This window comes from Salmo salar, chromosome 19, assembly GCF_965601325.2.
Source record: "Salmo salar chromosome 19, fSalSal1, whole genome shotgun sequence".
Classification (NCBI taxonomy): Eukaryota; Metazoa; Chordata; class Actinopteri; order Salmoniformes; family Salmonidae; genus Salmo; species Salmo salar.
In genome coordinates, this window is record NC_138309.1 from 29,299,308 (window position 1) to 29,322,584 (window position 23,277).

Genomic DNA, 23,277 nt, shown 5'->3' on the forward strand with positions numbered 1-23,277 from the left:
CTAGTTCTGAACGTCACATGCTAATGTAAAAAAGCTGTTTTTTGATATAAATATGAACTTGATTGAACAAAACATGCATGTATTGTATAACATAATGTCCTAGGTGTGTCATCTGATGAAGATCAAAGGTTAGTGCTGCATTTAGCTGTCTTCTGGGTTGTGACATTATATGCTAGCTTGAAAAATGGGTGTGATTATTTCTGGCTGGGTACTCTGACGACATAATCTAATGTTTTGCTTTCGTTGTAAAGCCTTTTTGAAATCAGACAGTGTGGTTAGATTAACGAGAGTCTTGTCTTTAAAATGCTGTAAAAGAGTCATATGTTTGAGAAATTGAAGTAATAGCATTTCTAAGGTATTTGAAAAATCGCGCCACGGGATTACTCTGGCAGTTGCGTAGGTGGGACAATTCCGTCCCACCTAGCCCAGAGAGGTTAATTAAAAATGTTTGCCGACCGATGTTTGGGAACCAGTGATGTATGCAAAGTTGCAACATTTCTCAGAGTTTCCATGTTTATTCCCTACCGATCTTCCAATTGGGATTTCTGAAATACCTGGGCATTTTAGGAATAACTGGAATTTTACAACCCTACTGCAAAACTCACAGAAATGACAACAGTGTATACATATTAATAAATGACCATGAGCACTCAATCACTAGTGAGTATATTCTAAGAAAAAGCAATTTAAGGATGAGTTGATATTATCAAGGCACAAGGTAAGACCCAAATGCAGACACAGGAAGCAGATGGTTGGAGCCTTACAATGTTTATTAATCCAAAGGTTTGGGCAAGAGAATGGTTTTGGACAGGCATAAAGGTCAAAACCAAATCAGAGTCCAGGAGGTACAGAGTGGCAGACAGGCTCGTGGTCGGGCAGGCGGCTACAAAGTCCAGAACAGGCAAGGCTCAAAACCGGGAGGACTAGGAAAAAGGAGAATGCAAAAAGCAGAACGAGAAAAATGCTGGTTGACTTGGAAACCTACAAGACAAACTGGCACAGAGAGACAGGAAACATGGATAAATACACAGGGGAAAATAAGCGACACCTGGAGGGGGTGGAGACAATCACAAGGACAGGTGAAACAGATCAGGGCATGACAGTACCACCCACCCCTAGGGGGAAATGGGCCTGAGAAGACAAAGGTTTAGTGAGACAGGCTTAATCCTAGACACATGGAAAGTAGGGTGAATAGAGGGTACAGGGTAACACAACACAGACAGCAGTGGAACTCAGGTCTCTTGAGATGGGAAAAGGACCAATGAACCAGGGAGACAGCTTGCGGGACTCTACCCGAAGGGGCAGATCGAGTGGAAAGCCATAACCTCTGCCCAATGCGTAGCGGGGAGCTGGGGACTGGCGACGGTCCGCTTGTCGACGATACCTGGGGTTGGTCTTGAGAATAGCCACCCTGGTTCTTCTCCAGGCATGTCGACAGCGGCGGACAAACATCTGGGCCAAGGGTACACTGACCTCCTGCACAGGGAAGAGTGGAGGCTGATAGCCCATGGAGCACTCATGGCAGAACTGTTCCGTGCATACTCCACCCAGACCAGTTGACGACTCCAGGTAGTGGGGTTAGTTGAGACCAGGCACCTTAACCTCATCACTATAGGGGGCAGTATTTTCACGGCTGGATGAAAAACATACCCAAATTAAACTTCCTCCTACTCAGACGGTAGGATATGCATATTATTAGTAGATGGATAGAAAACTCACGTTTCTAAAACTGTTTGAATGGTGTCTGAGTATAACAGAACTCATATGGCAGGCAAAAACCTGAGAAAAATCCAACCAGGAAGTTTGACCTCACATGGTTGTAGTCATGTCAAATGATGTTCTGCCTAAACTACAGTGTCTGTGATGTCATATTGCACTTCCTAAGGCTTCCACTAGATGTCAGTTATTAGAACCTTGTTTGAGGCTTCTAGAATACAATTTGATTGAATAACACCCGGAAGAGTATGTGGTCGACCTGGGGTCGTTGCCTTACCTCGCTCACGAAGGATTAGCCATTTTTCTTTTGTAATGAATCTGCTATTGTCCGGTTGGAATATTGTCGCAATTCTACGATTATAACACCCTAAAGATTGATTGTGAACATGGTTTGACATGTTACCACAAACGCTGAAGGAACTTTAACTTTGTCGACGGTGGATAGATACATTTTGGAATGGGGATCTGGACGCGCCATCAAAACGGATTTCGACAAATTATGGACTTTATCGAACATTTCTTGTGGAAGTGGGAGACCTTCCGAGTGCATTCAGCCAAAGATCAGCAAAAGTAAGATATTTAACATATTTCAGCGTTTTGGGGATGCCGTGGCTGGACGGCTAACTGAATAGCATGGTGCTCAGTACATTGAACAATGTGCTTTCTACGTAAAGTTATTTTGAAATCTGACACAGCGGATGCATAAAAGACTACTGTATCTATAATTCTTAAAATAATTGTTATGTATTTTGTCAACGTTTATGATGAGTATTTTTGTAAATACACCGGGAATTTTGGTGGGAATACATTTTCTGAACGTCACGCGCCAATGTAAAATGTTTTTTTTTATATATAAATATGAACTTGATGGAACAAAAAAAATTCATGTATTGTCTAACATAATGTCCTAGGAGTGTCATCTGATGAAGATCGTCAAAGGTTAGTGCATAATTTTAGCTGGTTTTGTGCTTTTGGACGGCTAACCTTGCTTTGAAAATGGCTGTCCTTGCTAAGAAAATGGCTGTGATGTTTTTTTGCTGTGGTTGCATCCTAACATAATCTAATGTTTTGCTTTCGCTGTAAAGCCTTTTTGAAAAAAATAAATAAAAAGGACAACGTGGTTGGATTCAGGAGAAGTTTCTTTTAAAATGGTGTAAAATAGTTGTATGTTTGAGAAAATTTAATTGTGGTACATTAGTTGTTTTTGTATTTCGCGCCATGCGATCCCATTGGCTGTTGGCTAGGGGTTCCGCTGGCGGAACGGGGTTCCGCTAGCGGAACGTCTAGATGCAAGAGGTTTTAAGGTGGTGTCCAGGTCTTGGTTGGCTCGCTCCGACTGACCGTTAGTTTGTGGATGGAATCCGGATGACCCAATAAGGGTGCAGAATGCCTTCCAGAACTGAGATGAGAACGTTGAATGGAGACCATGTCTACCGGGTGTCCATGGATCCAGAAGACATGCTGCACCCTAAGCTGGGCTGTCTCCTTGCCAGGAGGTAGTTTGAGAGAGGAATGAAATGGGCGGCCTTGGAGAACCGGTTGACTACCATTAGAATGACAGTGTTGCAATCAGACAGAGGGAGCCCAGTGGCAAAGTCCAGAGACCTATGAGAACAGGGACGATGAGGAGCCAGTAGTGGCTGCAGGAGGCCAGAAGGAGCTTGCCGTGGAGTCTTGTTTTGAGCACACAGTGCATGTGGTGATGAAGGCAGAGACGTCAGGGACCGTTGTGGGCCACCAGAAACATTGTTGAAGGAAGGCTAGTGTACGACAGGACCCTGGATGACAGGTCAGCCTGGAGGAATGAGCCCGTTCCAGGACCCAGGACCAGGTTAGGGACAAACAGCCGGTTAGCCGGGCCCCCCTTCAGGTCCAGGTTGGAGCATTGCGCCAGATTATCAATACCCCAATCCACATTGGCAGCAAGGCATGAGGTAGGGAGAATGGTTTCGAAGGGCGAGGGTGTGGCAGAGGAACTGTATAGGCGAGGCATTTTAGGCGGGAACTGTATAGGCTTCACATTTTTTAGACCCAGGACAGTAGGAAATGGTAAAGTTGAATCTGGTAAACAGGAGGGCCCACCGGGCCTGCCTTGATGCGCTTGGCTGAATGGAGATATTCCAAGGTATGGTCGGTTCAGACCAGGAATGGCTATTCTGCTCCTTCCAGCCAGTGCCTCCACTCTTCCAACGCCATCTTCACTGCCCGGAGTTCTCGGTTGCTAAGATCGTAGTTCCTCTCAGCAGGATTGAGACGATGGGACAGGAAGGCACAGGGATGAAGCTTCTGGGCAGATCGCTGGGACAGGATGGCTCCCACTCCAACAGCCGAAGCAGCCACTTCCACCACAAATTGACGTGAGGGGTCCGGATGGATGCTGTTGTGAACCGATGCTTAAGGTCCACAAAGGCTTTGTCAAAAGCTGGAGACCATTTGAACGGTACCTTGGGGGAGGTGAGTGCCGAGAGGGGGGCCACCAGGGTGCTCTAATCCCGAATGAAATGGCAGTAAAACCCAAGAAACCGTTGCAACTGCACATTGGTTGATGCCAATCCACCACTGATTTCACCTTTCCAAGATCCATCTGAACATTTCCCTCAGCAATGACATATCCAAGAAAGGTGATAGAAGAGCAGTGGAAGTCATACTTCGGCTTTCATAAACAATTGGTTCTCCAGGAGGCGCTGAAGGACCTGTCTGACATGGAGTACATGTTCTTGGGCAGATCGGGAAAAAGAAACAGAATGTCGTCCAGATAGACGAACACAAACCGGTTTAGCATGTCCCAAAGCACATCATTGACCAAAGCCTGAGTTCAAATGGCATGACCTGATACGCATAATGTCCACTGGTGGTGTTGAAGGCTGTCTTCCGCTCATCCCTCGCGTATCCGAACCAGGTGGTAAGCATCCCGAAGATCCAACTTGGAAAACATGGTAGCCCCCTGGAGGGGTTCAAATGCAGAGGAGAGGTGGGGGGGGGGGGGGTAACGATTTTTGACAGCGATATCGTTAAGTCCCCGGTAGTCAATGCACAGGGTCTTGTCCTCCACAAAGGACCCTGCACCGGCAAGAGATGCAGAAGGATGGACGGCCCCAGTGGCCAGAGACTCCTCCATAGCTTTGGTCTCTGGTCCAGACAGATAATGCAACCAACCCCGAGGTGGTGTTGTGCCTGGGAGAAGGTCAATGGCACAATCATAAGGACGGTGCAGGGGAAGGGAAGTAGAACATGCCTTACTGAACCCTTCCAGGAGGTCATAATATTCAGTAGGAATAGCAGAGACAACAGTCTTGCTAACATCCTGAGGAGGACGACTTGGGGAAGGCTGTGCTGCTTGAAGGCAGTTTGAATGGCAAAAAGGACTCCAACCCAGGATGGAGCTTGTGGTCCAGTCAATAACAGGGTTGTGTTTTTGGAGCCAGGCAAATGCCAACACAACCAGAACATGGGGAGACGCAATGAGGAGTAACTGTGGTCTCACTGGTTACCAGAAACCCGTAATTGAACAGGCACAGTACTATGGGTGACTTCCCCTATAGGAGCAGCTGTTCAGTGCCCTAGCATCCATGGGCACAGAGAGAGGCTGAGCGGGAACACCAAGCTCCGAAGCTATTGTGGCATCCATAAGACATTCATCAGGCCCAGAGTCAATGAGCACTCGGAGAGACTTAGATTGGTGTGCAGGGGATGGGAATTAGGGAACTCCCAGTCTGACTCACCATAGTACTGGTACCCACTAGACAAAAGGGTTTCCTAATAGGGCAGGTAGCTATAAAATGTCCTGCCACGCAACAGTACAGACAACCGTTATTATTCATCCTCTGAACATTCCCAAACTGATAGCCTAGTTATTCCCAACTGCATAGGCTCAGGAGTATCCAACTCACCCGTCGTAGATTCACAAGAGCTCGGGTGACTTCGACTCCTCAGAAGAGCTGACTTTGGAAACTTCCGGATTCCATAGGAGCTGAACACGCCATATCGGGTGCACGAGTGTGCCCGAGACCATACCTTCTCTAACTACTGCGTTCCCTTAGGCATCCATCAATTTTAATGCTTAAGGAGATAAGAGAGTCGAGGTCCACCGGTAGTTCTCAAGCAGCTAGCTCATCTTTTACCTCAGATAATCTGTGCAGAAAAGTATCGAAGAGAGACTCTGGATTCCAGGCACTCTCAGCGATCCACCGCGTAGTCTGCCACACTAGGGGAGTTTTGACGTAAGTCAAGCAGTTTGCTGGCCACCGCCTTTCTCCCAGATACCTAAAAACTTCTCACTTCTGCCATGAATTCCTCCAAATGACCGCAAATGGCAGATTGTTGTTCCCAAACTGCCGTAGCCCAGGACAGCACCCTTCCCAAAATTAGCATAATTATAGACGCCATCTTCTATTGGTCTGAAGGAAACAAAGATGGCTGTAGCTCAAAAATAAGCAAGCACTGAGAAAGAAAACCCCAGCAGGTACCAGGATTCCCCGAATATCGCTCTGGGGGAGGTAAGCAGGGTTCACAGGGAGTCAAGATAGGCTGTACAAACTCACCACTCATAGGAGGGAAAAAAATTACTGGGTCGTTGGGGTTTCTCAGAGGTGGCAGACAGTCTCTGAACTAACTCCCTGATTTGCTCCATAATAGCCTTTAACCCGTGGTTGTGGCATTCCATCAAGGAACTGAGCCCTTCCAAAAGGCCATGTAGCAACTCCTGATGTCTCCCAATGGTAGGCAAGAGAATGGTCGTGGACAGGCAAAAAGGTAAAAACCAGATCAGAGTCCAGGAGGTATAGAGTGGCAGATAGACTCGTGGTCAAGGCAGGCAGAATGGTCAGGCAGGCGGGTACAAAGTCCAGAAACAGGCAAGGGTCAAAAGCGGGAGAACTAGAAAAAGGAGAAACATACAAGACGAACTGGCACAGAGAGACAGGAAACACAGGGATAAATACACTGGGGAAAATAAGTGACACCTGGAGGGGGTGGAGACAATCACAAGGACAGGTGAAACAGATCAGGGTGTGACAGATATAGGAAAGAGAGGGAAGCTGTATTTTGAGAAGAGCCTGACCAGACACCACCAGTATGCGATTACATATTACATGTTCAGCATCAATCTTGTAAAAGCCAAAGGAGAGTGGTGCCACTGCGCCATCATCATTACTTCACTGTTTCCAGGGTTGTATTAATTAGGAACCAAACAGAAGCAAGCCAAAATGGGGAGAGGCCTACCTGAATTAGTCCACGAATGTATACCACCCAGGACTGTAGGGCTATTTACAAAGCAGCACCTACAGACAGATCCCACTGATCCAGGATCTGTCCACATCACACTCACACCCACTCTTAGTGAGGTATGTTACACACACAAGGCCTCGACAGACATATATCACAGTTTCCACTAGTCCGAGGGTGAGATGATAGATTATGTAACAAGCCTGTAAAAACTGTGAAACTAAGACATTCTGTTATGAGTCCCGTTTTACTGGATGTTTCCCTACTACACTCTGGAAAAGTGGAGGCGCGCACATCCACTGCCAAGGAAGCCCAGCTCCAGATAAAGTGTCCACAGTGGTCCAACGTTCAGGCTCTGGGCTCTGATCCTATAGCTTGGAAAACTGGGAATTCCAGGCCACACACTCATCAGGGGAGATAGCATTCATGAATTTAAATGCAGTTACAGGTAAAAATTAAGTATTTTTTTTAAATGCTCTGTCTCATTTACATTGTGTAATTTATTAATGGTCCTTAACTAGCCCCGGAGATAGGCTATCCAAAGTCAAACCAATTTTTCTACGGTAGCACATCAGCCAGTTGAAGCTAGTTGGCGAAAGAATTTGGCTAACTCTTAAGAAACACACACACAAAACCAACTCACGTTTGAATTCAGTCATGGCCGCTAGCATTTCTTAATGAACCAAATCCAAAAACGAGGCAAATCAGGAAGTTCAGCCACCCTTTCAAATCACAAGCACACACATCAAACCACCTACAGTATCAAAACCCCACACTTCCCATGAGAAAGTAAGGGGCGGATTCGTAGACACAGATTAAGCCCCTGAAATAATAAACACTTTCAATGGTATGTCCCCTAAAACCCACCCAAACTTTTACAGATGCACAATTGAGAGCATCCTGTCGGGCTGTATCACCACCTGGTACAGCAACTGCACCGCCCACAACCGCAAGGCTCTCCAGAGGGTGGTGCGGTCTGCACAATGCATTACCGGTGGCAAACTACCTGCCCTCCAGGACACCTACAACACTCGATGGCACAGGAAGGCCAAAAAGATCATCAAGGACAACAACCACCCAAGCCACTGCCTGTTCACTCTGCTACCATCCAGAAGGCGATGTCAGTACAGGTAAATCAAAGCTGGGACCGGGAGACTGAAAAACAGCTTCTATCTCAAGGCCATCAGACTGTTAAACAGCCATCACTAACACAGAGAGGCTGCTGCCTACATACAGACTTGAAATCATTGGCCACTTTAATAAATGGATCACTAGACACTTTAATAATGCCACTTTAATAATGTTTACATATCTTGCATTACTCATCTAATATGTATATACTGTATTTTATACCATCTATTGCATCTTGCCTATGCTGCTCTGTCAATACTCATCCATATATTTATATGTATATATTCTTATTCCATTCCTTTACTTAGATTTGTGTGTATTAGGTAGTTGTTGTGGAATTGTTCGATTACATGTTAGATATTGCAGCACTGTCGGAACTAGAAGCACAAGCATTTCACTACACTCGCAATAACATCTGCTAACGACGTGTATATGACCAATACAATTTGATTTGAAATTCTCCCTTAGTCCAGGACTAGGCTTAACCTGTGTCCAGGAAACAGGCCTTATGAGTAGTTGCTACTCTGTTGCTGCTACGCTGGCTTGGTTGCCGTCTCTATTCAGCGATTATATTCCACTCCTTGCCACGCCTGTCATTTGCCAAAGAGGCTGACCTATCGGCAATCTTCAAATATGAACATTCTATCATGAATGAGCTTGAGGAGATTTGATCCGGATTCAATATCCCTCAGAGATATCATCCAATGACAATGTTTATGCAAATTAGACTGTTAGGAAACACTGGGCATTCTTACATAATACATGTCATTGTAAACATAAACATTAGACGCAAGGAGGAAAGAGGATTCCCGTTTATTGCATTTTTACCACCAGCCAATTTGATCACAAATATATATTTTTTGGATTGTTCAAAATAAGTGACAAAATTATAGCTTATTGCTACTTCTGGGACACGCATTTGGTTAGGCTACTGGTTCAAGAGCTATAAAAGGGAATACACAGTGGATAGAAGAGAGAGAGGCCAGTGGAGATGCCAGGTTAGATGGATGAATTGCAAAAGAAGGAAACAGAGAAGACATATGTGTAAGTTAGAAGTTAATGTATTCAGTAGGTTGGGCTATTAATCCACCATTTGTGTGCTAGCCAATATATTAGGCCCAGCCTACTACAGTGAATTTAGGTGACCAACTCCACCTTTGCTATGCAAGCCAGAGATAAAACAATATGTCTAAGGTATGTTTTGTGCCAATTAATTGAAGTTGAACATTGCTAAATGTGTCAATTTAATCAAATAAATGAAATACAAAAAGTATAGTGCCTACTGTCTAGGCCTATTTAATGAAACCCTGGCTGTTGACGTGGGGAACAGATTGCAAAGCAGGCAATCACCGATTCTCCTCTGAGCTACTTCACGTTCTCATCCATAAACACATCAAGTGCAAGTGTGCTGTCCAGCAGCTCACAGCAGGGTGGCCTTTTCATTAGGAGGGGCGTCCACTGTCCATGGCCTTTTCATTAGGAGGGGTGTCAACTATGGATTGAAAAATAATGATTATGATCACATTACCTCAATTTAAATATTAGGCCTATGTGGACATCTATAAATTTGGCAGCGAAGCATGAGTGATCAGTGTAGCCTTTTATCATCTAGACATGATGTTGAAATATCTTCGTGCCTAGAATAGAAACCACTAGGTTTCCGTCATAAGACTCAATTGAATGAAGAAAAAAAAGTATAATTACAGTGGGCAGATTGGGAAAACAAATGTCCATTCTGAAAGTATCCTAAAGTATCCTGTCTGGACTCCATCTGGACTCCAAGGTAGGAGGGACAAATAATATAACTGAAATGAGCATAACAACATTTTAGAAATGTAAGCAACTCATTAATGGTATGCAACTGAAGCAAACCTATCTCGATTGAATCTTGCAGGCTAATACTTTCCGTGTCATTATTTATCTTTCTCTCATTTACAGTCCTCTCTTGCCACTTTGATCAACATGATCTTGCATTGACACTGCCTTCTCACAAAGGAATGGCCGCAGCAGGTCGTAACGGTATTGTTTATTGTTGTTCTTAAAATTATAATTCTAGATTGCGACAAATTTGCACACACCTCATGTTCCATAACGTTGATTTACGGCGCAACTGCGCCGTAAATCTGTCTGCATATTGAACGTTGAGATTGACAAAAGGCCAATGTCTTTGGCAAATGACATGAGTGGCAAGGAGTGGAATTCTAGCTAAAAAGACCAGTACCCAGACTACTGCTATGCTGAATGTGCTGCTAAGCTCTTATACAGGCTACAAATGCACTACTCTCCAGTCCCGTTGCACGATGGGAACCAGTAAGAGCGGACAGAACAGTTAGGCTGGGCCTGCTGTCTTCAATTAGCCCAGTTTCCGTGCAGAGTGTCTGAGACTGCCATGGCTCTTTAGTCTGCTGCTTGTCAGAGTCAGAACGAGTCCCATTCAGCAAGGTCTCCCTCCGTGCTCTAAATTCCATCGCGAGCGGAATTGTGTTCCGCCCCATTTCCGACGTAAAACAGCGGTTTGGGACTCCATATTGGAAACATGTGAGAGGAGTGTCATAGAAAGAGTGGTGTGTCACGGAAGGAAGCAGTCTCAGAGTTCAAAAGCAGATAGAATCACATGAACGTGCTTGGGCTCTTACCACACCATATGCACCATATACTTCATACTTTTGGCCATAGTGTACACGGAATGTACAAAACATTAGGAACACCAGCTCTTTCCATGACATAGACTGATCTGGTGAATCCAGGTGAACGCTATGATCCCTTATTGATGTCACTTGTTAAATCCACTTCAATCAGTGTAGATGAAGGGGAGGAGACAGGTTAAAGAAGGATGTTTAAGCCTTGAGACAATTGAGACATGGATTGTGTATGTGTGCCATTCAGAGGGTGAATGGGCAAGACAAAATATGTAAGTGCCTTTGAACAGGGTATGGTAGTAGGTGCCAGGCACACCAGTTTGTGTCAAGAACTGCTACGCTGCTGTGTTTTTCACGCTCAACAGTTTCCCAGGTGTATCAAGAATGGTCCACCACCCAAAGGACATCAAGCCAACTTGACACAACTGTGGGAAACATTGGAGTCAACATGGGCCAGCATCCATGTGGAACGCTTTCAATACCTTGTAGAGTACATGACCCGCAAAAGGGGGTGCAACGCAATATTAGGAAGGTGTTTCTGGTCTGCTTGGGAGGGAATATACACGACTGTGATTATTCTCTTCAATCATAATCACAGTCATGTATATTCCCCCCCAAGCAGACACATCGACGGCCCTGAACAAACTTCATTTGACTCTATGTAAACTGAAAACCACATATCCTGAGGCTGCATTTATTGTAGCTGGGGATTTTAAAAAGGCTAATCTGAAAACAAGGCTCCCTAAATTTTATCAGCATATCGATTGCACGACCCGGGCTGGCAAAACCCTGGATCATTGTTATTCTAACTTCCGCAACGCATATAAGGCCCTCCCCCGCCCTCCTTTCGGAAAAGCTGACCACGACTCCATTTTGTTGCTCCCAGCCTATAGACAGAAACTATGTAATAAATGTATCACTAGCCACTCTAAACAATGTTTACATACCCTACATTACTCATCTCATATGTATATACTGTACTCAATTACATCTACTGCATCTTGCCATCTTGATGTAATGTATCACTAGCCACATTAAACAATGTTTACATACCCTACATTACTCATCTCATATGTATATACTGTACCCTATACCATCTACTGCATCTTGCCTATGCCGTTCGGCCATCACTCATTCATATATTTTTCTGTACATATTCTTATTCATTCCTTTACACTTGTGTGTATAAGGTAGTTGTTGTGAAATTGTTAGGTTAGATTACTTGTTAGATATTACTGCATGGTCGGAACTAGAAGCACAAGCATTTCGCTACACTCGCATTAACATCTGCTAACCATGTGTATGTGACAAATAACATTTGATTTGATTTGATGTTTTGTACTCTCAGTGTATACACAAACGAAATCATTACATTATTTATTAGTTTCACCCTTCCACAAGGAATGCCTTTTGCATTTTTAAAAGCATCCCACACACAGAGGGTTCTTGGCCTCTGCTCAGAGCATCCTGCAGAGTAGGGTGTAGGACAACAGCCATCTCTCCAGCTGTACAGGGGCAGTAAGCCTAAACCCTGCCTGCAGTCATGCACTAATCCACTCATCACTCAGATTAAAATCCACTCTTTTGTAAATGTTAATCCAGACCACAGCAGCATGAGTGTGCATGCCGCTCAGACATGGTCAAATTGACTTAGACAGAGACCACTGAGGAAGAGCGGTAATGAGGATTTTGTTGTTGTCGTTGCAGTGGATAATTTACAACCCTTATGTCAGCAAAAATACTTAAGTTGTCTGATATAACAGCTATAACAACTGTACTGGGAGCACATTGCATGTGTTGAATGCTGATTGGACTGGAGTAATTTGTCCATAGAAATTAATGTAGAACCTCTATGGCTTTGTCCTAAATTATACCCTATTCCCCATATAGTGACTAAACTATACTAAATAGGGAATACGGTGTAATTTGGGACGAACTCTGTATGTATGTAGCCTACTATAAGCACTTAGCTATGGTTGGCTCTGATTTGGACCAGTGAAAGAAAGTATCATAATGGAATGACATACTATAGGCCAATTCTAAGAATATTCTATTCACATTAACAACCAAGCTCTGTCTGAGATCTGGGGTGACATCATAATTCATACAAAGGTGAACCCAATGAAACTCCACTACTGCACTATTGCATCAGCAGTTGATTATAGTAACATAAAAGCTGCGGTACTAGGTGCATGTGTAAAATGTGTGTGTGTGTGTGTGTGTGTGTGTGTGTGTGTGTGTGTGTGTGTGTGTGTGTGTGTGTTTGTGTGTGTGTGTGTGTGTGTGTGTGTGTGTGTGTGTGTGTGTGTGTGTGTGTGTGTGTGTGTGTGTGTGTGTGTGTGTGTGTGTGTATGTGTGTGTATATAAAACATCTAATCTGAAAGGTGCTATAGGGGCATCTAGTGGTGACAGTAGTCATGCAATAAAACGGTTATCTCTGTTTTCTCTGCAGTCCTTGTGTTGTAAAGGGGGGGGGGGGGGGGGGGGGGGGGGGGGGTGTGTGTGTGTGTGTGTGTGTGTGTGTGTGTGTGTGTGTGTGTGTGTGTGTGTGTGTGTGTGTGTGTGTGTGTGTGTGTGTGTGTGTGTGTGTGTGTGTGTGTGGCAAAAACAGTTGCTACTGTGTCAGAGTATACTGTTCAGGCCCAGAGACTTCTGTCTATAACTGGGCATGAGTCCACCCAAACACTCATACCATGACAATCAGACACTGTTAGAGACGTGAACCAGCCCAAAGTCAAATTTGGGGGACAAAGCAACACAAATGGCAGATATTTAAACATGTTGGTTGCACCTCGTCTCATGTTGACCAAGTCTGCCGCTGCCCTGCCATTCCCCCCCTTCGGCAGACATAAAGGCCAGGGAGGAACCCTTGAATGTTTCTCCCACTGCGCTCCATTAGGCTGAAGTACAAAAGAAAAGCCTGTCCCCTTTAAACTCATTCTATCTGTTAGACAGCATTACAGCCCAGACGCTCACACACAAAGAAGAGAGATGAAATAAACGGAGTAAAGCCCATTAAAAACTCTGCCGTCAGCCAAGCATGAGCCCAGAGTCTGCAGCCATGTGGACATCGCTCTGTACCACCCACTGACTGCATCCTAAGCTCTCTCCGTCCATCCCCATATAAACATGGGATAAAAGATCAATCGAGTTCTGTAGAGAGAGCTGCCGGTCCACTAAGTGTCGATAGAGAAAAAAAAAAATGTTTCTCGGTAAACCGTGTAGTCTCAGTTAGACAGGGTGCAGAGAAATCTGCAAGGTTGCAGATAAACAGGGGGTGTGTGTGTGTGTGTGTGTGTGTGTGTGTGTGTGTGTGTGTGTGTGTGTGTGTGTGTGTGTGTGTGTGTGTGTGTGTGTGTGTGCGCGTGCATGTGTGTGTGTTTACTCTTTCAGGCAAACATGTACATACATACACTCCGAAAACAGGTGCATGTGCCTGCATGTACACACACGCATGCGCACATACACACGACTTTTGAACGAGCTACAGGTATTCCTAGAAAGAGTCATTACATGAACCGTTTCCTCAGTGTATCTGTCATTGACAACAGCAGAACATTACTAAGACTCATGCAGTATGCAGTGTTCCCTCTCTGTCTCTGTCCTAAATTGAGAGAATTAGGCAGCAGACTCACGTATGGAAGCTGTGCTCTCCGGCGATGGCCCAGCCCACAGCACGGCATGAAGGGAACCAGGGGGGTTCAGGAACGGACGGCAGCCGCCTCACAAACACCGTGTCAGGCAGCAGCATCCACTCAGCCTCGGTCCATGGCTTTACACTCTGCCCGCAGGGGGGAGCAGGAGAGGAGGGGCGGAGGTGGAGGGAGAGAGAGCGAGAGAGCGAGGGAACGAAGGAAGGAGACGGAGGGACGGAGTAGCAATAGAGAGCAGAGGAGACGTATCCACGCCGAGTCCCCCTCCTCCCCCTCCACACGTGCACTTAGATCCTCACAGACAGACCCAAGCACTATCTAACTCTCGGCAGGGCATTTTCCACGGTGGATTCCACTCAGTGCCTCCTTAGCCCTCCAGCCCGCCCACATGTCCCACAGCACAGCAGAGAGGCAAAGAGAGTAGAGTGCCTCTGAGTGAGGCACAGGTCTGTTACAACACTGCCAGTTACCCCACCTTAAATCCTTATTCTCTTCAGCACCCCGGGGTTGCTCCTCTGTCTAGCTTTAACCAAATCCTCTGCAGTGCTGCTGCTTTCTAGCTCCCTGCTGTGTCTGGCAGGCTCCCTTGGTTCTGGTGTGTGTACTGTGACAATGTCCTGTAGAGGCTCCTAGGGGACACACGGTGCAGACAGGGGTTCTGACTCAGATGCGGAGGTGGAGCTACCAGTGTCCTTTATTGACCGCTGTTCTTCCTGATGGGGGGCGCCGCCTTCTCCACTTCTCCCTCTCTGCCACCTTGGGTTCAGTCAGATGGATGGACAGGAAAGAGTCAACAGGGCTATTTCTCTTTCTTCTTCCTCTTTCTCTCTCTTCTGTAGAAAGTGTTTTGCTGACAGGGAGAGGGCAGTGGTCAGGGCAGAGGCTCAGACAGAGTGCTGGCTGCTGGGCTGGCTGGTGAGAACAGAAACTGTGTGTCTTGTTGTGTCTGTTTGTCTGGTGCAGAGAGCAGCAGCAGTAGCAGGACTCTCTCTCTCTTTCTCTCTCCCTGTGGTGCAGAGAGCAGTCACAGATTCTCTGGCTCAGTCATGTCTGAGCACTGAGTGGAACGCTGGCTTCATCACTCCTCTTCCCCCCCTCTCTCTCCTCTCCTCCTCCCTTGCCCTGCCCAGTGCACTCTGCCTAACAGATGATTAAGTCCAGACCTTCCACTGCTGTGTCTCTTCTGTGATCAAGCCTTCCATCTCCTTACCCCCCCCCCCCTCTCAACCTACCCTTCCCCGAGAGGAGAGGGGCATAACAGAAAGATAGGGAAGGAGACGGAGAGAGAAGCATAGAGAGGAAAGGGGCATAGCAGAGGGATATGGAAGGAGAGGGAGAGAGAGACTGTTGCTGTGCGTTTCTCCTATCTTTACCATTGTCTCCTCCCTGCATTGAAGAGACACAGAATGAATTTCAATTGGCCACCGGCACTACCAGCTTATAACATTAGCTTTACCCTCACGTTCTCTCCCTCTGCCTCCATCAACCCTGACGGCACACACCAACTTCATTTCTTTATTTCTCCCTCCCTCTACTATCTGTCTCTCCCTCATTCTTGTTCCCTCTCTCTCTCTATCTCTCATCTCTTTTACTTTCTCTCCCTCTCTCTCTCTCACATTGATGGGAATTCTCTCTCTTTCGGTGTCTCAAAGGCTGGTATTTATGAGCACATTCGCTCTGCCTTTTCCTCTCCAGGGGAGAGTCGTGCTGTTAACATCCTACACTTTCGGTAAGCAACAGCATTTCTTCAGACTCTCTTCATTCTACAGGAACCTCAGTGTTTTTATTCCTTCTGCCAGGGAGTCACTTCAAATCCAAATAAAATAAAATCAAAGTTTACTGGCCGCGTACACAGTTTAGCAGATGTTATAGCGGGTGCTGCAACATGCTTATGTTACTAGCTCCTAACGATGCAGTAAAATATCAACAAGTGTCTTCAGTGTCCGCCGTCCTTATAGCACAATGTTGCTCTTTGTTTGATTCCGCTAATACAGGCTAATGTATTAATTGTATGCAGAGATTACATCTGCTGTGCTGTGACTAAAACAGACAGCGGTAACCACTGGTGTCCCCTACACCGCTCCACGGGGCAAGGGCAGCCACTGATGGTGTCTCTCTCTCCTCTCCTCCACTGCTGCTGCTAATATACAGAGACTTCGGAAAGTATTCAGACCCCTTTACTTTTTCCACATTTTGTTACGTTACCACATTATTCTAAAATGGATTAAATAAAATACATTCCTAAGCAATCTACACAAAACACCCCACAATGACAAAGCAAAACAGTTTTAAAAAAGAATAATAATACAAAAAACATATGTAAATAAGGTTATTTACATAAGTATTCAGACTCAAAATTGAGCTCAAGTGCATCCTGTTTTCATTGATCACCCTTGAGATGTTTCTACAACTAGGATTGGAGTCCACCTGTGGTAAATTCAATTGATGGTACAGGATTTGGAAAGGCACACACCTGTCTATATAAGGTCCCACAGTTGACAGTGCATGTCAGAGCAAAAGCCATGAGTTTGAAGGAATTGTCCGCAGCGCTCCAAGACAAGACTGTGTCGAGCACAGATCTGGCAAAGGGTACCAAAACATTTCTGCAGCATTGAAGGTCCCCAAGAATGAAAGAAGTTTGGAACCACCAAGACTCTTCCTAGAGCTGGCTGTCCGGCGAAACTGAGCAACCGGGGGAGAAGGGACTTGGTCAGGGAGGTGACCAAGAACCCGATGGTCACTGACAGAGCTTTAGAGTTCCTAAATAATCTTCCAGAAGGACAACCATCTCTGCAGCACTCCACCAATCAGGCCTTTATGGTAGAACAGTCTGACGGAAGCCACTCCTCAATAAAAGGCACATGACAGCCCGCTTGGAGTCAATGTAAATAGTCTGGGTGGGTATTTGATAAATTGTTCAGCAGTATTATTGATTGGGCGAATAAGCTGTTAAGGAGCCTTTTGCACCTAGACTTGGCACTCCGGTACGGCTAGCATAGAGAACAGTCTATGACTTGGGTGACAGGAGTCTTTGACAATTTATTTTGGCACCGGATAGTATATAGGTCCTGGATGGCAGGAAGCTTGGCCCCAGTGATGTACTGGGCTGTACACACTACCCTCTGTAGTGGCTTATGGTCAGATGCCGAGCAGCTGCCATACCAAGTGGGGATGTAACCGGTCAGGATGCTCTCGATGGTGCAGCTGTAGAACTTTATGAGGATCTGGGGACCCATAACAAATCTTTTCTTCACGACTGTCTTGGTGTGTTTGGACCATGATAGTTTGTTGGTGATGTGGACACCAAGGAACTTGAAAGTCTCGACCCACTTCACTACAGCCACATCGATGTTAATTGGTGGCCTGTTTGGCCCTCCTTTTCCTGTTGTCCACAATCAGCTCCTTTGTCTTGCTCACATTGAGGGAGAGGTTGTTATCGTGGCACCACATGGCCAGGTCTCTGACCTGCTCCCTATAGACTGTCTCATCGTTGTCAGTGATCAGGCCTACCACTGTTGTGTCGTCAGCAAACTTAATGATGGTGTTGGAGTCATGCTTGGCCATGCAGTCGTGGGTGAACAGAGAGTCCAGGAGGGGACAAAGCCTACCCTTACCACCTGGGGGCGGACCATCAGGAAGTCCCGGATCCAGTTGCAGAGGGAGGTGTTTAGTCCCAGGGTCCTTAGCTTAGTGAGATTTCATCATATGTGTATTTATTGGGGCTACTGATGTGAGTGCTATGGGGCGGTAGTCATTTAGGCAAGTTACCTTCGCATTCTTGGGCATTACAAACTCGGTCAGAGAGAGGTTGAAAATGTCAGTGAAGACACTTGCCAGTTGGCCAGCGCATGCTTTGAGTACACATCCTAGTAATCCGTTTGGCCCTGTGAATGGTGACCTGTTTAAAGGTCTTGCTCACATCGGCTACAGAGAGCATGATCACACAGTTGTCCGGAACAGCTGGTGCTCTTATGCACGCTTCAGTGTTGCTTGCCTTGATGCTAGCATTAAAGACATTTAGCTCATCTCGTAAACTTGCGTCACTGGGCAGCTCGCGGCTGGGTTTCCCTTTGTAGTTTGCAAGCCCTGCCTTATCCGACCAGTGTCAGAGCCGGTGTAGTAGGATTCAATCTTAGTCCTATATTGTTGCATTGCCTGTTTGATGGTTCATCTGAGGGCATAGCGGGATTTCTCATAAGCATCCGGATTAGTGTCCCGCTCCTTGAAAGCGGCAGCTCTAGCCTTTAGCTTGGTGTGGATGTTGCCTGTAATCAAATCAAATCAAAGTTTATTTGTCACGTGCGCCGAATACAACAGGTGTAGACCTTACAGTGAAATGCTTACTTACAGGCTCTAACCAATAGTGCGAAAAAAAGTGTGTGTGTGTGTGTGTGTGTGTGTGTGTGTGTGTGTGTGTGTGTGTGTGTGTGTGTGTGTGTGTGTGTGTGTAGGTAAGTAAAGAAATAAAACAACAGTAAAAAGACATTTGACAATGTGAGTAGCAAGGCTATATACAGACACCGGTTAGTCAGGCTTATGAGGTAGTATGTACATGTGGGTATGGTTAAAACCTCTTGAGGATACCGTAGGATAGGGGGCGCCACAGCGCATTTTGAAAAAAAATCGTTCCCATTTTCAACGGCCTACTAATCAAACTCAGAAGATAGGGCATGCATATACTTATTATATATGGATAGAAAACACTCTAAAGTTTCTAAAACTGTTTGAATGGTGTCTGTGAGTATAACAGAACTCAAATGGCAGTCAAAACCCCGAGACCGATTGAAACAGGAAGTGGAATTCTGAATTGTGGACTCGACTTCTCATCTTTCCTTATTAATCACACCGTTAACCATGGTTCAGTGAGCACTTCCTATTGCTTCCACTAGATGTCGCCAGTCCTTTCACAGTGGTTTGAGCCTTATAGAGTCAAAACTCAGTGAATGACACGAGTTTGAAATTGGTCACAGGGGATGGGCCATCACCATTATGACGCCGGCGGCCATGTCTGCCCCCACCTTTGGATACGGTTTTAAAGGCCATGACATCATCCCCCTCGAATCTTATTGGCTCTCTTGGTGTTAGAGGCCCTGAAGATTTATTTTATACAACGTTTGACATGTTTGAACGAACCTACATGCGCGAGCATTGCATTTATTCTGAACTTCAGCCCTGAGCTTGGAGAGAGCCATAGGACGCGCTACCAACATCAGGCTAATGGAACGTGAAGTATGGACTTTTTGACCGAAAATACATCTGTTGTGGACCTGGGATGCTTTCTGATGAAGACAACTAAAGGTAGGCGATTATTGACAATATTATACAAGATGAGATGTGACATGCGATTCTTTCCAAGATGGCGCCGAGCTCTGTATATTAGCTAATTTTCTGAGTATCGCATCTCCTTTTATCGCAAAGTGTGATTACCCAGTAAAGTTAATTTAAAATCTGGTATGACGGGTGTTCTCAAGAGATATTCATCTATAAATGTTAGATTGACAATATACATTTAAAAAATCGTTATAGGATAGTAATTTAGGGAAATGTAGCATTGTTTACCGGGACGCTTTTGAGGGGAAATTATGTAGTCAACCTCAGACAGAGATGTAAAATGCTGTTTTTATATATAAATATGACCTTTATTGAACAAAAGAATGCATGCATTGTATAACATGATGTCCTAGGGGTGCCATCTGATGAAGTTTGTAAAAGGTTAGTGCTGCATTTAGCTGTTTTTTGATTATATGTGATGCAAGTGGTTGGTCGGAAAATGGCTATGAAGCTGCTTTTTACGATGGACTCATCTAATATAATCTAATGATTTGCTTTTCCTGTAAAACCTTTTTGAAATCGGACGACGTGGGTCGATTCAGGAGAGGTGTATCTATAAAAAAATATATATATATTATATTTTCTTTTTTTAAATTATGATTTTTTTTTAATGCTAATTGGCGATATGATTTTTCGCTGGATTTTGATCCCGCTAACGGGATCAGACGCTGAAGAGGTTTTAAAGTGACTATGCATATATGATGAACAGAGAGTAGCAGTAGCGTAAAAATAGGGGTTGGCGGGTGGTGGGACACAATGCAGATAGCCCGGTTAGCCAATGTGTGGGAGCACTGGTTGGTCGGGACAATTGAGGTCGTATGTACATGAATGTGTAGTTAAAGTGACTATGCATATATGATAAACAGAGAGTAGCGGGGGGGCAGGGGGAGGTCACACAATGCAAATAGTCCGGGTAACCATTTGGTTACCTGTTCAGGAGTCTTATGGCTTGGGGGTAAAAACTGTTGAGAAGCCTTTTTGTCCTAGACTTGGCACTCCGGTACCGCTTGCCATGCGGTAGTAGAGAGAACAGTCTATGACTGGGGTGGCTGGGGTCTTTGACAATTTTCAGGGCCTTCCTCTGACACCGCCTGGTGTAGAGGTCCTGGATGGCAGGCAGCTTTGCCCCAGTGATGTACTGAGCCGTACGCACTACCCTCTGAAGTGCCTTGCGGTCGGAGGCCGAGCAATTGCTGTACCAGGCAGTGATGCAACCGGTCAGGATGCTCTCGATGTTGCAGCTGTAGAACCTTTTGAGGATCTCAGGACCCATGCCAAATCATTTTAGTTTCCTGAGGGGGAATAGCCCTCTTCACGACTGTCTTGGTGTGTTTGGACCATTCTAATTTGTTGTTGATGTGGACACCAAGGAATCTGAAGCTCTCAACCTGCTCCACTACAGCCCCGTCGATGAGAATGGGACGTGCTCGGTGCTCCTTTTCCTGTAGACCACAATCATCTCCTCAGTCTTGGTTACATTGAGGGATAGGTTGTTATTCTGGCACCACCCGGCCAGGTCGCTGACCTCCTCCCTACAGGCTGTCTCGTCATTGTCGGTGATCAGGCCTACCACTGTTGTGTTGTCAGCAAACTTAATGATGGTGTTGGAGTCGTGCCTGGCCATGGGTGAACACGTCCTGGTAATCCATCTGGCCCCGCAGCCTTGGGAATGTTGACCTGTTTAAAGGTCTTACTCACGTCGGCTATGGAGAGCGTGATCACACAGTCGTCCGGAACAGCTGCTGCTCTCATGCATGTCTCAGTGTTTCTTGCCTCGAAGCGAGCATAGAAGTGATTTAGCTCGTCTGGTAGGCTCGTGTCACTGGGCAGCTTGCGGCTGTGCTTCCCTTTGTAGTCTGTAATAGTTTGCAAGCCCTTCCACATCAGACGAGCGTCGGAGCTGGTGTAGTATGATTCAATCTTAGCCCTGTATTGACGCTTTGCCTGTTTGATGGTTCGTCGCAGGGCATAGCAGGATTTCTTGTAAGCTTCCGGGTTAGAGTCCCGCACCTTGAAAGCGGCAGCTCTACCCTTTAGCTCAGTGCGAATGTTGCCTGTAATCCATGGCTTCTGGTTGGGGTATGTACGTACAGTCACTGTGGGGACGACATCCTCAATGCACTTATTGATAAAGCCAGTGGTGTGGTGTATTCCTCAATATCATCGGAAGAATCCCGGAACATGTTCCAGTCTGTGATAGCAAAGCAGTCCTGTAGTTTAGCATCTGCTTCATCTGACCATGGCTTCTGGTTGGGATATGTACACACGGTCACTGTGGGGACAACGTCGTCGATGCACTTATTGATGAAGCCGGTGACTGAGGTGCTATACTCCTCAATAGCATTGGATGAATCCCGGAACATATTCCAGTCTGCGCTAACAAAACAGTCCTGTAGCATAGCATCTGCGTGATCTGACCATGTCCGTATTGAGCGAGTCACTGGTACTTCCAGCTTCAGTTTGTTCTTGTAAGCAGGAATCAGGAGGATAGAATTATGGTCATATTTGCCAAATGGACGGTGAGGGAGAGCTTTGTATGCGTCTCTGTGTGTGGAGTAAGGTGGTCTATAGTTTTTTTCCCTCTGGTTGGACGTGACATGCTGGTAGAAATTAGCTAAGTTTGCCTGCATTAAAGTCCCCGGCCACTAGGAGAGCCGCTTCTGGATGAGAATTTTCTTGTTTGGTTATGGCCTTACACAGCTCGTTGAATGCGGTCTTAGTGCCAGTATCGGCTTGTGGTGGTAAATAGACAGCTACAAATAATATAGATGGAAAAACTCTTGGTAGAATGGGTTGTCTACAGTTTATCATGAGTTACTCTACCTCAGGCGAGCAATACCTCAAGACTTCTTTAATATTAGACATGGCGCACCAGCTGTTATTGACAAATAGACACACACCCCCAACCCACGTCTTACTAGACGTAGCTGTTCTGTCCTGCCGATGCATGGAATACCCAGACAGCTCTATATTATCCGTGCTGTCGATCAGCCACAACTCGGTGAAACATAAAATATTACAGTTTTAATATCCCGTTGGTAGGATAATCTCGAACGGAGATCATCCAGTTTATTTTCCAGTGATTGCACGTTGACCAATAGAATGGATGGTAAAGGTGGGTTACCCACTAACTGACAAATTCTCACAAGGGACCCCGATCTTCGCCCCCTATATTTCCGTCTTTACTTCGCGTGAATGACAGGGATTTGGGCCTGGTCTTGAGGAAGCAGTATATCCTTCGCGTCGGGCTCATTAAAGAAAAATTCTTTGTCCCGTTCGAGGTGACTAAAACAAACAAACAAAACAGTTGGTTAGGAGTCTGTAAAACAGCAGCTATCCCCTCTGGCGCAATATAGTGCACTACTATCTTTTTGTTTAGTTTTTTAACCCTTTTTCTCCCCAATTTCATGGTATGCAATTGGTAGTTACAGTCTTGTCTCATCACCTGTACTCCCATACGGACTCAGGGGAGGCAAAGGTCGAGAGCTGTCCATCCACCGAAACACAACCCAACCAAGCTACATTGCTTCTTAATGCAATGCCCGCTTAACCCAGAAACCAACCTCACCAATGTGTCAGAGGAA

General features: G+C 45.7%; 1 protein-coding gene across 6 annotated transcripts in view; it reads right to left on the minus strand.

Annotated features, from left to right (window-relative positions):
• The window catches only part of LOC106578706 (voltage-dependent L-type calcium channel subunit beta-1), a 155,583-nt gene that overhangs the window by 110,772 nt on the left and 21,534 nt on the right, over positions 1-23,277 (minus strand). The window contains exon 1 of one of the 6 annotated variants that reach the window (XM_082965673.1): positions 14,345-15,507. The exons of 4 other annotated variants lie outside the window; for them this stretch is intronic. In XM_082965673.1, the coding sequence (XP_082821799.1) occupies positions 14,345-14,392 (48 nt within the window). In that variant the 5' untranslated portion in view covers positions 14,393-15,507. Of the gene's footprint in view, positions 1-14,344; positions 15,508-23,277 lie in introns of those variants that run through there. One more of the 6 variants, XM_014157832.3, reaches the window with a different exon arrangement.